General features: G+C 35.1%; 2 protein-coding genes and 1 pseudogene across 3 annotated transcripts; all 3 read right to left on the bottom strand.

Annotated features, from left to right (window-relative positions):
- Nucleotides 1-411: 411 nt before the first annotated feature.
- On the bottom strand, nucleotides 412-2,899 carry LOC120274697 (annotated as a pseudogene).
- Nucleotides 2,900-3,289: 390 nt separating this feature from the next.
- LOC120274696 lies at nucleotides 3,290-8,647 on the bottom strand. 2 transcript variants are annotated; one of them, XM_039281224.1, is made up of 4 exons: nucleotides 8,482-8,647; nucleotides 5,751-5,887; nucleotides 5,302-5,643; nucleotides 3,290-5,186 (listed from the first exon to the last, which is right to left on the bottom strand). In XM_039281224.1, the coding sequence occupies exons 2-4, from the start codon at nucleotides 5,878-5,880 to the stop codon at nucleotides 3,769-3,771; spliced, it is 1,890 nt and encodes a 629-aa protein (XP_039137158.1). In that variant the 5' UTR covers nucleotides 5,881-5,887; nucleotides 8,482-8,647; the 3' UTR covers nucleotides 3,290-3,768. The 2 variants fall into 2 exon arrangements, with proteins under 2 accessions (XP_039137158.1, XP_039137160.1); XM_039281226.1 differs by lacking the exon at nucleotides 8,482-8,647 and adding an exon at nucleotides 7,900-8,072.
- Nucleotides 8,648-9,869: 1,222 nt separating this feature from the next.
- Nucleotides 9,870-16,635, bottom strand: LOC120274905 (DNA-binding protein REB1-like). The gene is made up of 10 exons (XM_039281446.1): nucleotides 16,548-16,635; nucleotides 15,039-16,083; nucleotides 14,613-14,697; nucleotides 14,211-14,322; nucleotides 13,385-13,497; nucleotides 11,881-11,978; nucleotides 11,657-11,734; nucleotides 11,200-11,274; nucleotides 10,520-10,582; nucleotides 9,870-9,941 (listed from the first exon to the last, which is right to left on the bottom strand). Exons 2-7 carry the CDS (start codon nucleotides 16,056-16,058, stop codon nucleotides 11,678-11,680), a joined length of 1,485 nt encoding a protein of 494 aa, XP_039137380.1. The 5' UTR covers nucleotides 16,059-16,083; nucleotides 16,548-16,635; the 3' UTR covers nucleotides 9,870-9,941; nucleotides 10,520-10,582; nucleotides 11,200-11,274; nucleotides 11,657-11,677.
- Nucleotides 16,636-17,353: the final 718 nt, after the last annotated feature.

Genomic DNA, 17,353 nt, shown 5'->3' with positions numbered 1-17,353 from the left:
ATATATATATATATATAGAAATCCAACCCAAAAAAACAAAAAGCTGATAAAAAGTAAAGATCTAAAAAAACACATAAAAAAATGCATAATTATATACATTGATTAAAATGTTTGCTTGTTTGTTGGCAATGGCAGTAGAAGCTGGCAATGCTTTTTTTAGTTATGTTCTCTGCTTCTCCTACACACCAGACTTGTTTAATTCATCACTGTCCACAACCTCTCTTTCTTTCTTTTTTCTTATCAAACTTTATAAACAACTAATTTAATCAAATTTAAAACTTCAAATAATAAATAAACAAAAAAATAAAAGATTCAATCATCATCTCAACACAACCATCCAACAGTAAAACAGACACACTGTTCTTCAACAAGAAATTATTCTCAAATTCAGCAAAAGAAAAATACAAGAATCAATGCAATGAAAACAAACAAAGTATATACACAACCAAGTTCCAATTCCATCCAGTAAATCATTCCAAATTCCCATTCCACCATGATTCACCACCATTGACATTAATACTGTCATTAGACTCTTCATCAACATGAACATCATCATCATCAGCAGCAGCAGCAGCAGCAACAGCAACAGCAGGGACATTCAGATCAAGCAATTCAGACATCAATGGAGATGATTCCAATTCCTTTTGATGATGAACAATCTCAGTATCAGTATCAGTATTAGTAGTATTAGTAGCAATAGCAATAGTAGCAGCAATGTGAGACCTCTTATGTCCTCCCAATGCTTGTCCAGAACTGAAAACTTTCAGACAAATACTACATTGATGCTCTTTCTTCACCTTCTTCAATGCAGGACACTCTACTGATTCAATTATCTTCTTCTTTGATCCTTTGTCGGTTCTCTTATGGCTTGCTCGATGCCCGCCGAGTGCCTGATAAGTATCGAAGCACTTATTACAAGCTCGGCATTGATACCGGTATCGGTACCGGCTTTTTCTCTTCTTTGTAAGAGTTAAACTATTGAACTCATTGTCTGAAACATCATAGTCCCTTGCATTGTCTTCAAACACAATGGAATTCTTATCTGAAGACTCATGATTGAATCCAGCACCAGTACCAGTCCAAGATGAAGAAGCAGTGTCTCTTGAAAGCATCATGAGAATTAGAGCAACATCTTCCTCTTGTTCTTCCTCAACATCTGATGAATAAAAGCATGGATTGAAACACTCTTCAATTGATGAAGATGATGAAGAAGAAGGTAACTTGCATGACTTCTTTGGGTTGTCTCTCAATACATAGCTTTTAGTTTTGTTGGTGTTGCTATGAGGAGGAAAAGGAGGGGAAAGCTTGTCATCTGGATCAAAAGAAGAACTTGAAGGTAGGTGTGATCTCATATGGCCACCAAGAGACCTGCCACAAGGGAAAGCACTTGGCACAAACCTTGCAGCAATACTTTTGATCATGATCATGATCTATATTATCCATGCTAAGAAACAGAGCAAGAACAGGGGATCAGTTACAGATGGAATTCAAGAAGAAGAAGAGATGAGACAGGAGAAAGATCAGATCTTGTTTGAGTTTTTTTTTCAAGAACTAGATCTTGGATGGAGTGTTTGGTGTTGCTCTTTTCTTGGAATCTTCTTCCTTTTCTTCTTCTTCTTCTTCTTCTTCTTCTTCTTCTTCTTCTTTGTGTTCTGTTGTTGGTGTGGTTAGAGTAAGAGAAAGAAAGAGAGATAGAGAAGGAATGGGTCTTTTCCAATGTGTCTTGTTTTATTCAGGGAGGAGAAAGCCATGCATGGAAGCAAAGTAATTGCATAATGGGTAGAGAGAGAGAGAGAGAGAGAGAGAGAGAGATACAGAGAGACTTCAATGCCGCAAAGAGAGAGAGAAAGATGAGAGCATATATGGCAACACGTGTACACCTAAAGCTTGTCTTGTCATACACCAGCTGCATTACAACAGAGATATGAATACATACAATGTGTTGTTATCTGATACCAAAAGTAACACAACAATTCATCTTGCTTTTTCAACATCACCACCAGAACATATATTTAATCTCTGGTAAAGAAGAAGAAGAAGAAGAAGAAGAAGAAGAAGAAGAAAAAGGGGAGAAATGAAAGAGTATATTAATAAAACATGCATTTGATCTGTGATTGAGAGTGGGGGACTGGCAATCAAATGGGTCTTGGTGTAGCAAGTGATGTTCTTCTTGTTGTAGTTGTTGTTGTTGTTGTTGTTGTGAGAGAGTACAATTCATGCAAGACCACTAGGCTTCACATGGAGACACTTTAGTTTGATGAAAGCTTGGAATAACTTGTACTTTGTAACCCTTTTTTAACAAAAAAACATTGGAACATGTTTTCTTCTGCATTTTTTCCTTTTGATTTTGGACCATAGCTTCTGTTTGCATCAACACTCATCTTAATGCCGCCCCCCCAATGATCTCCAGCTCCGGAAACGGTCGTGTCGGTGTTAATGAAAGCCGGCCTTAGAGAACAATAATAAAAGATCAGAAAATTAACTGCTTCACATTATCTAAAGCATATGTCTAGTGTCTGTTTTAAGACTTTGACCTTGCTCCTTAAGTCTATGTTCTGCAGAAAAGCATAATCAAGAGGTGACAAAGTGACTTTAAAAAAAGAAAAGAAAGGATAGAAGAGCTTTTGCTGTGTGTGTAGGATGTTTATCATTAATGACTGCATTAATGTACAGAACTTTGAGAGAAATTAAGGGTGTTTGATTTAGTACCTGATTCTTTGGATACCTGTTAAAACTGGGAGCAGGGGGAGTGGCCAACTCAGCCACCACCAGGGATGGCAGGCTTTGATCAGGAGACCTCACTGACCAGCTGAATCTGAAACATCAGTCTTTGCTTTAAATGCAAGCAAGGCACAAGCACAAGGGACACAAATACTTGGCTAAGTACACACTAACAAAGAGAGAGGAACTAACCAGTGAGAGCAGTCCACCATTCATCCATCTGTTTGTCATGGAAAATGTAAAGGAAACTGTCAGATCAAAAGATAGATTAAACAAAAAAAATGAGCATTAGGGTAATGCCATTCTTTACAAACTAAGCTCCTAACAAACCTTGGGATGTGATTTCATACATCTAGCCTATTCATTTGAGAGATCTGGTTTATAAGAATATTATGCAAATATAAGATATAAACAACAACTCCGAATTAAAAATGAGCAGTGGCACATACCAATTTCTCATTCCCGTTGGCAATGCTTTGTTGAGGTGCATCAGTACTAAATTGGTACACAATAACTGTTGACACTGCTCATAATGTTAGAAAGATACAGAAAAAAATCCAGAGACCCATTGAATGAATGAATGAATGAATAGATGAATTAATCATGATCTCTTAAGTTGTCCACCCTCAGCTACAAAGGGATTGCCCCTAGATATACAGAGAATATTACAAGCTCTTCCTTCAAAAATTTTAATTTTAGGCAGCTACTTTACACAGGACTCCCAAACTGCCACCATGAATTTACAAATGGAAAATTGGTAATCCACTCGAACGCCTGGCCTCGGCTGCTAGACCAAAAACTTTAAAAATGTCCCAATGCAGGACACTGATACGTTAGTAGGAGAGCACTGACAATGTATAATTTGATGTAGCCTAGTTGACGCCATGATTCCGCAAGTACTCGCTTCAACCAAATTGCTGGTTGGAAAGAATTCATCACCGTTTATCCCATGTTTTGATCCCCCAACATTTTATCTGTGTTCTGTACGAATTATTATGGTCTTCGTAAAGTCTATGCTGATGACAAAACAATGACAGAAGGTGCAGCTCAAATGTCAGCCCCACTCTGCTCACCATCATAGGAAGTGAATAGGTCATCCTCGACATCTTGCTCCTCCACGCCCTTATTAAAATTCTTGTCACTCAGATACGCATCAGACATTGGCTGTAATTTATAGCTTTTGTGATTTTCAGGAACATCCCAGGAGCCATCGCAAGTATACAAATCTTCAGTCACTTCATGGCCATCAGTAGCATCACCATCATTATAAGTTACATTATCTCCATCATGGGGGGAATCAACAACAGAATCTTCTTCACCATCACCAGCAACACTTTCATTGCTTTCTTCCCACTCGTCATTGTCACTATCCGCATTCATTGGATCCATCCTGTTCTGTTCAGCTCTCTTATGAAGCATGAAGACATTGAAATAATAACTAATGAGCTCCTTGCTACTCCGAGAGATGAAGACATGACGGAGATCATCCCAAAAGTTCTTGCCAAGTGACGCAGGATTGGCCATTACAACTTCTCGGAAAGTTTGCTCCTCTTCTGTGCTCCATTTCTGGGCCACAACTTCTCCCATGTTACCAAATCCGAGCATCATGAATTTCTCATGTCCCAGAGCTTGCTCGAGCTTTTCCCTGGATTCCACTACATGCTGTTTTACACATCTGATGGAGCCCATATCCAAACAATTACAAAAATTCCGGCAAGACCTGCCTTTAACCTCTAAAGATAATGTTCCATAATCAGGCATGGGCAAGATGCACGCCCCGATCCACTTATCACTCGAGTCTTCACTGACAAGGTAAGCGGATGATGATGACAGATCAACTGAGTTTGATGTGGAAGAAACACTGTCATCCAAGTGCCCAACAGAATTCTCAAATTCACTAAGACCACACACTGGGATATCTGCTTGATGATGTGGTCCAATGGCAACAGGCTTCCGTTCATGATAATCGAGAGCAGATGAACAGGTCTCTTCAAGATGATTATGGCCATCTACCCGAAGGTCATCTTCAAAGTAAGGAATGAAAGATGCCCCCACAGGTGACTCCAGCCTTGAACACTCATCAAATGTATTGCATGTCTGCCATGAGACGCTCAAAGTACTGCTTGGATTGTCATCTGCAGGCGTGTCCCCAGAGTCATCCGAATTCCCAACATAACTCTGAAATTCATCTGGTCTCCAAACTGGAATATCAGCTTGATGTTTTGGTCCAGTGGCAACAGGCTTTTGATAAGGGTAATCAGGAACGGATGAATTGATCTCTTCAAGAAGTTTACATTCAAACATTTGGTGGTCATCCTCAAAATAAGGAAAGAAGCATGCCCCGCCAGGCAGTTCCAAGGGTATAGGCCCTTCATGTGCATTAAAAGTGTGCCATGACAAGCTTGGAGGACCACTCAAGTTGGTATCATCAGCAGGCATCTCCTCGCAAGTAGCAACTGGATGTGCTGGAAACATCAATTATAAGCTACTATTAAAAAAAAGTAAATAATGTATTAAACTGCAACAAAGACAAGGAAATCCACATCACATGAAATCCAACAGAGATGAATAAATATGCACCTGAAACAACTGATCGTTCATGGATACTACTATTTACAGGAAGAATTTCTGAGAACAAATGTAACTGAAAATCTTGGTCAAATTCAGCACATCCAAGTTGAAAGGATAGGTCTTCACACAAAATTTGCCTTCCATACTCTGGTCTCACAACATCATAGTTGTTCCCACCAAGCAAGCTAGAGGTATTGTAACACCCATTACTAGAATGATCTTTAGGAACAACAGCAAATCCTGTGGTTTTTTGCTTCTCATCCTTTGATACAGAACAACATGTTATATGAGGATAACCTTCCACTCTTGATTCGCCTTGTAGTTGGCTAGCCGTTTCTTTACCTCCTCCATCTTGTAATTAAAATAAGACCAGGAGGCAGCTAGGTTAACCATGCCCTAAACCTAATAAAACAGAACTAAATCTTTTTTATTTGAAATTGGTAAGTCTAGAGGGATACCAACAAATGAAGAAATTCCTGCAAATGATGCTAGACGACTACCGCAATTTAACCGTCTGATATTATGCTTACAAGTAGGTTGGCAGGACTCTTCAGCGCCGAAAGGTCGTTTGTTATGCTTAAGCACCATATTTAACCTGCAGAGCAGCCAACAAAAGGAATTAAAGCTAGTGTATTTGGTAACATAATTGGCAGTTGGGCCACCACTCACGCAACACAAACAAAAACAAAAAATAGCAGGAAGGGCGCATATAGAAGAATAAAAAGCAAAGGACCTTGGCAAAAAAAACAACAACATATAAACATGAGAAATAATAGTATCATTCCAGAACACCTTTCACTACTTTTAAGTAACAAGATGATATGTGCCGAAAATCAAGTCACTTGCTTCAGTGTGACAAGTGAGATTGCCACCCATAAAAATTCAAACTCAAAATCCACAAACAAGAAGGTAAGGTTCTCAGCTTCATTATCCATATATCAAGTATTAGGGAGGGATTTATTTCATTCATGTGATTCCAAAGTCAACCTCTACAATTACAGGTATATTGTGTTACCAGCAAGCTCAGAGAAACCACAACTATCAAGCCTGACAGCTCAGGTGCATAACAAAGAGCACTTGTACATACTAATTTATCATAACTATCAGACCTGTCCAACTAAGAAAAGCATGCAGCTCACAGTCTACAAAATAAAGTAATATCCGTCACAAAAAGTAGCTCAATCATCCATAATAACCTAGGTTTTAAAAAAATGTCCAATAAAACAATATCTAGATCATATAATATTAAAGCCAAAATAGGCAGTGCACAGATGTACCAAACAACATTAAAGTCCACAAAAATTAGAAAAAATCACGTGTTAATTCCATTTTTGATCACCAATCATGCCTCAGCGAGCATAAACTCTATGCCCCTCTAAAAATTTTTTTATTATCAAATACAAATAAGATCATTTGTCATCCAGCAAAAATTGACCATCTAGAAGTGTCAAATTAAATTAAATAAGCACCAAAAACAATTCCAAGTATAACTTGAAACTTCCTCTCCAAAAACATTAAGTTTTCCTCTCTAACAAAGCGAGGAATATATTAAGGAACTATCATGATCAACCACTACAAATACTACATGAATAATCCAATTCTATACTTTCTATATTTTAGTTATATAAACCTGAAGAAACGAGAAGCTATGAGCTATTAAAATATTTCCTATTATCTCATAGGGGCTGGGGTTCCTAATTCATCAAAGACTGAACCCAAACTAACTGGCCAAATTAACTCAATTTAGTTAGGTTGACTTAGTTTTTTTATGTAATTCAATTCCGTCCGGTGATTAACTTTATCAATATTTTGATACAACATTCATTTACGGTTTCAAAATCGGTATTAACAAATATCGCATATAAATAATTAGGGATGTCGATTCAAATCAAGTCAGTCACTCTCTTGATTTATATCTCCTCTCAATTCACCTCTGTCAAATTATCTACAAAATTTGGACCTTTAACTCTTAACTATACATAGCTTATTTTATGTAAATAAGGATTTGCAAAGCAAAGCTGATAAAATTAGATCTTGTTTGCCAATAGCACCATAGTAACCAAGTTTTTCAGTCAATATGATTATAAATGCTGGTTTAGTTGTAAAATTAAATTCCAAGAATTTCCAATTAAGAAATTTATTTAACCAAATTGATGCATGACATAACCAACCAACCATGGCAATAAATTTTAAAAGGCCCCAGTAATTTTACTGGAAGATTCTTTCAAGTTGTGCAACAAATAAGTAGAAAAAAATTTCAACTCCTCTACCCACAATGTAAAAAAAAGTGTTCCTTACAGGGACACAACAAATTCATCTAAAATCCAAAGTCTCACAAATTGATACAGAACTAGCCAATATAAGGCCCATTTTTAAGAGCATTCGTAGATTAGTCATGTTACAATCAAAAATCGATATATATAAGAATGCAAATCATGCCAAGTGAGTTCAGCAGAAGCAAACAGAGAATTTTGAACACTAATTTGAATATATGATCACAAAGACATCTGAGCATTCATTACTTACTCTTCGATAAAGAACAGATGCAAAATACGGTGAAAATCATTATTAATGAAACAATTAGCATGGACAAGTCCAAGTGGTTACCGCAAAATAACCACTCCACAATCAAAGAATCACGAACAAATACGCCTCAATCACTCTGAATTTCCGCAAACTAAAAGGAGTTGTTCAAATGATAAAGCAACCAAACCTCAATCCCTGAAATATCGTGTAAAAAAAAATCTGGAAATCAAAAGCGAATCTAAAATTGAAAACCTCACAGACCAATTAAAGCCACGATCAATATACCAATCGAACAAGAACCCTAATAACAATCTCACAATACCAAAATTTTCCCCAAAAAAAAACAATGATAATAATAATAATCAGATAAGGAAAAATAACCATAATTCATAAATAGAACAAAGTCCCCAGATTCAATCAAAGATTCAACGAATTTGGCCTGTTCGGAAAAAGCAGACAAATAATTCCACAAATCCTAACCCTAGATTTTTATCGAAACAGATGAAGCCCAATCTCACGAGGGCAACAATCAAAAAAACCAACAAACCAATAAAAATCCTAAAAAGTCCAACAAAAAGACCCACGAATCAGGATCAAATCAAGGGTCCTGAAACCCTAACCCTAGAAATCGATCTGCACAACGAGGAAGAGGGAAAAAGGTACCGATCGAGAGGGGAAGACGAGGCGGAGACGAAGGCGGAGGAGATTCAGAGATCCGTGAGGTCGATGGGTGCCTGGGATCTGGATCGGGATCACGAGGGTTTCGAAAAGGGAGAAAAAAGGACGAAAATAAAAAATAAAAAATAAAAAAATAAACGAAAGCCCCGAATTTTTCCCGATTTGTCTGTAAAAATCGCCATTCGGATGGTCGCTTTAATAACCACGCGTTGTTGTAATCCCGCACGTGTATCTTAGCTGTGACTGTAATGACTATAATGCCCTTCGATGATTGGAAAGAGAACTGACTTCCTTTAGAAGCTTGAAGGACAATATAGGAAATTCAAAAACCCTCTAAAATCCTATTATTTACATATTTAAAGTTAACATATTATTAAAAACTTTCCTAGAAATTTCTGTATCATATTTTTATTTAAAAATAAAATTCAAAATGAAGGTATTTTTACTAAATTCCATTGGAAAACATAACACTTTAATTTCTATTAAGAAAAGAAGTAATACATCCTAATAACCACTTGGTATACTGGTTATTTGTTGTAAATGGAGAAGTTAAAAACAGAAGAAATATCACTTTTCTAAAGTGTTGATAGTGATTAATTTTCACTATTTTTTGTGTTTATTTGCAGGAAGTGTTATTTTCATGTTTAATTTTTTCATTTTCGGTGTTTATTTCAGTGTCAGTAATAGCACTTGCATTTCAAGTGAGAGAAATGTATAAAAGTAAAAAAATATATAATAAATTTATAATTAATAAAAATTAAAACTCTATATTTTTTTATTTTTAATTCAATTGAAGGATGACATAATGATTAAAATAAATATATTTATAGTTCACCAAGTACAACGAATATATTAATATAGCATAAAAATCAAACAAATATATTTATAATTACACAAGAATCAAAACAAATGCATCTAAGCTAAACTACTTGATTAAAATAGAGAATTGATTTTTTTTATTATAATTAAAAATTTAGTGACTAACCAATAGATCAGCGACACATGGACAACCACGTTCATTTTCATTATTAAGTTAATATTTTGTTTGAGATGTTGTGAGAGTCACACTGCATGCAAAATATATGCAAGTATAAACAGTTGTTGGGGAAATTTCACTTGACCTAAAACTAACAAACACACACATGAATATTAGAACAAAGTGACTGAATTTAAGTGTGAGGTCACTGGTTGCATTGATGTATAACTTAATCTGAGTTTCTGAACATTAATTCATAGGAACTGAGGACTTGTGTTTGCCCTAGTTTGATAAAAAAAGATACATGGCTGATGCATGGAAGACTAGATTCATTCTCGGTATTCAAAGCATCTCCGGGCAATACCTTCTATGAAAAGAACGTCTACTTGCTCAATGAAAAGATTTCTCCCGGTGACCACCGATGTGCCGGATCATTTGCTTCCAGCGTTTCCGGCAAATATCACCAGGCCTGAGAATGGGAAACATTCTTTAGTCATAATCTGATCTAATGGTTATAATTAATAGAGTCAACAGCATACAATGCCAAAGGAAAGGGGCCATTTTTCAACTTCATTCATTGTGCTTTCTTTCCCAATTGATCGTCGATAATTTTCATGAATAAATAGAAGTATATCAAGTTACTGGAAAGAAATCAGAGATGGGTTTAGAGGGAGTTAAATGCAAAGGATTCAAGGATGGAAGGCCATAAACAACAGTGATTTTTATCTTAGTTTTGAAGATGAGACTCAATTTGGCATAAGTTCAATAAATGTTGAAGCAGAAAAACAAAGGAAATGAAGAATCATCGGGCTATTCCAATCAGTTTTCAAAAGCAGATGAATGGATACAATCCAAAGACGATAATAGAGACATATTTTAGAAACATACGCCGTTCTTGCTATCAGTCCTAATGTTTTAATCAGAAGTCGTAACCAGTTTAGCTCCATAGCTCAGAACCTCATATCTGATCTTCTGAGGCTTTATTCTGAAGTTGATCCTAAGTTATAGTTTGAATAATAATCACAATCTATATGACATACAAGTTACCTATGTTCCAGAAGGTTGTCCCACTCAACATCCTCCTCGCAACAGGCATCATCATTTTGAAGCCTGCATCAACAATGATATTAACATCAGAAAACTTTCTCACAGTTACACCTGAATTTCAAAAACAAGCTACATGATCTGCATTTGATGCATTACAACTTGAGGATGAAATGAATCCATGAGCATTAACTGGAAGATGTTTCACAAAGAGCAACTCTAAATGGATTGGCAAACACAGGTTTAGAAATCAAAGATGCAGAAAAAAGCATATAAAGCATTAATGGTATATTATCCATGAGCTTTTTTTTTAACAGGATTGAAGAAGACTATTTCAAACATGCTTCAAAACTTATAATAATCAACCACATAGCAGAACACGTATAAAAAGAAACTTGATTTGATTTTGAAACTTGGATCACAACTTCAAGGTTACAAAAGTATGAAGCAAACAAATCATCTTTAGCCATGAAGACATGAATACATAAATACTATGTATCTCCCCTCACCCCACACTTGATTTCCACGGTAATTTTAATCTGATAGTCATTCATCATGTTTTGAAAATGGGTAAGACTCGAACCAAATAAAGAAGTCATGAAGCAAAAACAATTGCATTCTCTTAATTTTGATACCAATAAAGAACCAATTCAAGTAATATGATGCAAAATGAAGAGTCTTACGCATAGATCAGCCGATAGTCATCTGAATCAACCCATAAACCTTCACTGACCAATGGTGAAGCTAACTGATTATACCTGTAATATTCAACAGAACAATGAATCATGAAATCAAAACAGGTCAGAATCAAACTTAGGAAGAATAAACATCTTGAAAGGTGTAAACAATGGAAATAAGCAGAAATAACTCATTTTCAAACAGAAATAGTCTATAAAATTAGCTAAGGCTGTTCTAAGATCCACCTTAGTATAAGCAAATTGAGAACTCATTGCTGCAGGTTAGTTGATCATAGTAACCTACTTATGAATCAAGAATAAACATCTTATTGAAGTTCAGAGGGTTTTTTTTTTAACCATTTTTCTTGTGACATGGTTTAACCTTTGCCCTTAAAGAGCCTTAATAGAAGAAATATAACAGAAATCATGAGACCAGGGTAAACAACTAAAGGCATAAACCTACCACTTCATACAGCAAAGTGCATCATGTCGAGTTTTTCAGCTTCTCACTGATTGGATCCCAGGAAATATTATCCCTCAACTGATAACAAAAGGTAAATCATTCAGGATTCTGAGAGAGTTTGCAACAGTTTCTCTACAACAAATCCACAATACAAAACAAAGGACCAAACAATTGTGCAGGGAACAATCAAATTAAGTAAATGAAACATCAGAGGAAGGCACAACAATTTTATGGTTTGGCTTCTGTTCTGTGAATGCCTTCATTCGCAAATCCATATTCACTAAATCAAACAAAGTCTGATACTCATCCTGAGACCATTTGCCTGTGCCAAGAAAATATTAGTTAGAAGACCTGAGATGAGGCAGATGAAGAATAAAAATTGTTCACCAGCATTAAAGTTTTAACATCAAAGTATTGACAATTAACAAAAAGGGCAATAGAAAGCTGATATGCAAAGTGTTAACACTGAGATGTATGCCTCTACTTTCATCAGCTGGTTGAAATTTCATTGTATTAAACCCTTCCAGACCCTCCTCTACAAGGTTAGAGAAAAACAAAATAACAAACTAACAAGATTATCAAACATAAGCTCTGATCTATCTGACATTGAAACAGTTGATAATCAGCATGGACACAGGTTTCTGACAAGTTAAAGATCTCAAAATCAAGATAAAACAACACAAGCATTTTATCTGGATGTTGAGTAGGTTTATCTTGTACAAAAGGGATTCATCAAACCACCTCCATGGCTGATTGATAGCCATTAACTTTTCCCTAGGGATGATCAAACATCATCACCCTTTGAAGGAAACTTGTATGGCCATCAGCATTCATCATTCATTTGTGCAAGTGTTATAATGAAATTCTATATTTGATCATAATCAGTGGCCAGACCAAAAATTTTTAAAGTGGCCAAATATCTAGAGGAATAAACAATAGAATTTATAAATATTTTCCTATATACTATATATATACTAATTTGTAAAAACAAAGGGCCAAATGATTTTTTTACAAATATTTTTCCTAAACATATAATTTTTCTTACACTATATATACTTGTAAGAAGCTTGGAGACAAACTAGAGATTTTTCACAAATATTTTTCCTTAATAAATATAATTTTATATTTTATATTAATTTTTTGTAAATAGACAGAGGATCCAACATGTATAATCTTTTATAAATATTTTCTTAAAAATATAATCTTTTATACTATAGGAAGTAATTTGTGAAAAACCAAGGGAAGGCCAAGGCCTAAGCATAAAAATATTAACAAGAGAATTTCCACATGTCGTCACAACTTTTAAATACGAAGATAACTCTTGTCTAAAACCATAGATGAATACACAATACAAAATGCAAGCTAACACACACATACACTGTAATCAATACAAGAATAAATTTTTTCAGTTAACAATCCATGTTCCCTCCATCACTAAAAAAAAAAAAAATGAAGTTGCATATAGCCATGTGAAGTTGATAATTCTGAGAATGAGGGCAATAATAAATATCGTCTTTAACAGAAAATATAGATTCTGCTTTGACAACATGGGTATATATATATGTACATATATATATATATATATGAACACAAGAAACTTGGGTTTGTGGGGTATATATACAAAATTACGAAATTAATGGAGGTATACATAATTATATATTTTTCTAGGGATATCCAAGAATTTCTGATAAATAAAAGATGATAAAAAATAACAAGAAATCAGCATACCCGATTTTGCAGCGGGTAGTTTTACCCTTCTCCAAGTATCTTTCACATGAATCCTATGCTTCCCAAGAATTTTTGCCAAGGTTGCCCAATCCGGTCCATGTTCCTCATGAAATCTGTGCATTTAGATTTCCAAATTCAGAAGAAAGCATGCAATTAGGATGAAAAAACTGATATGATGAAATACAACACTAACACAATAAATGAATGATTAGAAAGTGCTAATGCTTATCATCCTACCGATGCAGAATAGAATCCAACACAACACTGTCAATTGGCATGCTTTAGGTTTAGAAGCTATCCAAAAAATAAAATTGTGTTTTCATGAAACAAAATATCAAGGGTAGTATAGTAACTTCAGATGTCGATCCACATAAAAATGACAAATCCAATGGGCTTGTTTTGAATTTATTATAAAGTAAATTTGCTAATAAGTCAAGAAGTCGATGCAGGCATGCAGCTATGTTTTCGTTTGAATAAGTTCTATCTTATTTTATCAAGTTAACTTAAATAAGATCTCTATTCTTTGCAACAAACAAATGGATCTTTTCGAAGAGATGAATCAATAATTAATGGATGAATTCAGTTTCAATAGCTTTATGCTATATTGCTTAGATTCACTAATGTGATTGACTAAAAATCCTAGGTGTGATTATCATGGCATTATCATGGTAATTGCCCTTGTTGATAACTTAAAGCACAATTTTAAGTTTTGATGACCAAGTAAGCTGACCAAAAAAGGATTATTTACTTGAGTTTGTCAAGAATTTTGATAAATAAGAGAACTAAATTTCAAGAATAAATTGAATCTGAGTAGAGGTGGAAATACTTCTTGACATATTCTACTTCTTCAGGTAGCCAATTGTGCCTCTCACTCCTCTCAAATATAACATGAGCTCGCGTATATACTGAAAAATAAGGTCTCCTGGGCAGAGCAGTCGCTGCGAATCATGTAACATAAAATTAAAAAAAAAAAGTCACATGAATATGACATAAATTCATAAGTCATTCATATGCCCACTGAAAATATACTCCATTCACATAAACAAAAGAGAATATAAGAAATACCAATAGCAAAAGTACTAAGAAAAAAGAATAAATAAAGGTCAAGCCACAGAACAGCTAAAAACAAAAACAAGCTCATAAAGCTGAAAATAAAAAAACTATGAAAGGCATGGAATAAATAAATCAATGAAGGTGGAAAAATTCAAATCATGGTAGCAACTCTTACTAATAATCTTCCAGCAATTTTTAACTTCTGGATAGTTCCTACAGTTCATAACCTTCTTCACGCCATCCTCACCCAGTCCATTCTCCTGGAAAAAGCACCCAAATAGAATAAGGAGTTGTTCTGTGAAGTAAATCAGCTAGCAGAACATACAAAACAATAGAAATGGCAATAAACAAGGAGTATGATGACTTTCATTATCTCTTGCAACAATGTTTTCATATTCAGAGGAAAGGATAAGATACATCCATATCAAATAAACTCACAAGAAAAGAAGCAATTCAATATGGAAACAGCATTCAGTGATAGACATGATAGTTAAGCAAACAACACTATGCAAGTAGAGGAACAATAGTCAGACAGGAACAATAGGAAAGACCATTAACTCAAGTTGCTAATCCAGTTATGCTACATGAAAAAATAACTCACTTCTACATAATCCAGGACAGCTTTCTTCAGCAATTCATCTTCTTCTCGCGTGTAACGCTGGCCTCGGATCAGATTTTCTTCATCTTCTTCTTCGCAGTTTGTGGCATTGTTAACAGGGAAGACCTCAACATCACCTGAGAAAGATACCTTCTTCTTTTGCTTAGAGGCTGAAGTCTTGAGATACTCTGTGTCTCGCTTCTTTGACTTAGGCTCCTTCTTGGCTGCCTTATTTTTGGCACCTTTCTTCGACGTTGGTTTATCAAAATGTTCTGTACCACTATATTTCACCTTCATGTTATTGCTTTTCTCACCATTCTCATTGGCCATTGATGGTGTCCCACCAACATCCTCTTCAGTCACACTCGGAGCTACAATTCTAGATGCTTGCTTGACTTTCTTCTTTTTGCTGTTCCCATGCTTCTCAGCCTCAACAGTATCAGCATCCCTTCTTCTCTTCCTCTCAGATTTATTCCCACTCAAGTCCTCACACTCTTCACTGCCAAGACTGTCAGTGGCCTTTGCAGCAGTATCTAACGATGCTGATGAAACAAGCTTACTACTTTTGTCCTTTCGTTTCTTTTTCTCCTTCACCTCCTTCATTGTCTCTTTACTAGAACTAGAAGTAGAAAGTTTTTCTGAATCCAACTCCTTTTCATTCTCATTAATTCTCCCTTCATAATCCAACTTCTCCCCAAAATCATTATTTGCTATAGGAACCAATTTCTTACTCTTCTTCTCTTTTCTATTTTCTCCTGATTTCACCTCACTTCCATCTAAATCCAACCCATTCTCACTCTCACGCATATCAACAGTCTCCTTGTTAGTGACACCATTGTCTTCCAAACCACCACTCTCCTTCTGATTTTTCTTTTTTGACTTCTTTTTCTTCTCACTCTTCCCAGAATCTTCTTCTACAACTTTCTCCGAGGAGTATACCATATCACCATGAGCAGAATCCATTCTTCTTACTATCTCATCACCCGCCTTCTTCTTCTTCTTCCTCATCTTCTGCTCCTCCATTTCCTCAACTCAAAATTTCTAGTATCTGCAAACGGTTCAATCATGGCTAACATCATTATACTGTTTCAAACTATAGACGTAAACAGATTAACGATTCAATTGTTTTCAAATAGTGAAAGATCTCTAAAGAAACCTTCTTTGCTTCACTAAATATTGCCCATTAAGACAACCAACAATAAAAGTTAAGGATCGACAAAGAGATGAAATTTCAAAAAGCAGAAGGAAAGATTCTACACAATTCATCATCAATAAATCACAATATCATCCAAACAAAATGCGTCCAAATGAGACAATGATAAAAATCCAAAGCCAATCCTTGCTTAAATCAAAGAGAGAAACCAAAAAAATAAAAAGCTGGAGTCTTTATGGATTAAATCTCACAAACATCTCAAACAAGCGAAATTGTAACAATTCCAAATTCGATCAACACAACCCTAATCAATTCGCATGTCAGATCAAATAATTAGAAGGAAAGCACCGAATACTCACCGGATATTGGTTACTCTAGAACAACGCCGGCGAGGTCGAGGTCGAGGTCGAGGTCGGAGTCGGAGGTGAAGGCGGCGGAGAAACTCGAAAGGATATCTAAAACAAAGCCCGGGTTCATATTAAAAAACATAACTTTGTATGTTTTTGCAGAAAAGCCCCTGTTAAATCCTAATTTGCAAAACAATTTCATAAAAACATATTCAATATTTTTTTTATTATTTTAACTATTAAATATGCCACAAGCCTCAAGTATCACTACTTATATTTATTTTCTCTGGTTTTTTTAATATGACTATTTTAAATAATTTATATTAACTAAGAAAATCAGTTACTTGATAAAATAAGTTATTTTGAGATTATTTTTATTTAAAATATGATTTAATAAAATGTATAGTTAAATATGATTTAACTATAGGCATGTGAGCATGAGTGCTGAGAAATGGCTTGACATTGAGCTCTGGAAGTCACCTGCGGAGTGCTTTCAGGCATTGAGATCATGAGGTTATCGAATTGCAACTAGGGATGGCAAAACCCCGAATCAACCTGTGGTTTCTGACCTGATTTGCCCAGGGTCGGGGCGAAAATTTTTTATAATGGGGCGGGACGGGTTTGGTATTATTTTACTCCGTCCTAACCCATTAAAAAATTATATATATACCCCTATATATTAATATATATAATTTAAAATTTCTCACTTTATAAAGCATGAAGCAAAGTAAATAAGATTATATTCACTAGTGATGTATTTTGATTAAATGAACTAAAAATAGTAAAAAAATTTATTTTATTTCAATTTTTGTAAAGGC

Source organism: Dioscorea cayenensis, chromosome 13 (assembly GCF_009730915.1).
Source record: "Dioscorea cayenensis subsp. rotundata cultivar TDr96_F1 chromosome 13, TDr96_F1_v2_PseudoChromosome.rev07_lg8_w22 25.fasta, whole genome shotgun sequence".
Taxonomy (NCBI): Eukaryota; Viridiplantae; Streptophyta; class Magnoliopsida; order Dioscoreales; family Dioscoreaceae; genus Dioscorea; species Dioscorea cayenensis.
This window is presented reverse-complemented; position numbering and strand designations above follow the sequence as displayed.

Excerpts from the sequence above, each read along its gene's own strand:
- LOC120274905 (XM_039281446.1), bottom strand. The coding sequence starts at position 16,058 with ATGGAGGAGCAGAAGATGAGGAAGAAGAAGAAGAAGGCGGGTGATGAG. Across the intron at positions 14,698-15,038 it reads CTGTCCTGGATTATGTAGAA|GAGAATGGACTGGGTGAGGA; the intron begins GTGAGTTATTTT and ends TGCTTTTTCCAG. Across the intron at positions 13,498-14,210 it reads GAAGTAGAATATGTCAAGAA|ATTTCATGAGGAACATGGAC; the intron begins GTATTTCCACCT and ends CTAAATGCACAG.
- LOC120274696 (XM_039281224.1), bottom strand. The coding sequence starts at position 5,880 with ATGGTGCTTAAGCATAACAAACGACCTTTCGGCGCTGAAGAGTCCTGC. Across the intron at positions 5,644-5,750 it reads AGGAATTTCTTCATTTGTTG|ATGGAGGAGGTAAAGAAACG; the intron begins GTATCCCTCTAG and ends TTTAATTACAAG. Across the intron at positions 5,187-5,301 it reads TGAACGATCAGTTGTTTCAG|CACATCCAGTTGCTACTTGC; the intron begins GTGCATATTTAT and ends TGATGTTTCCAG.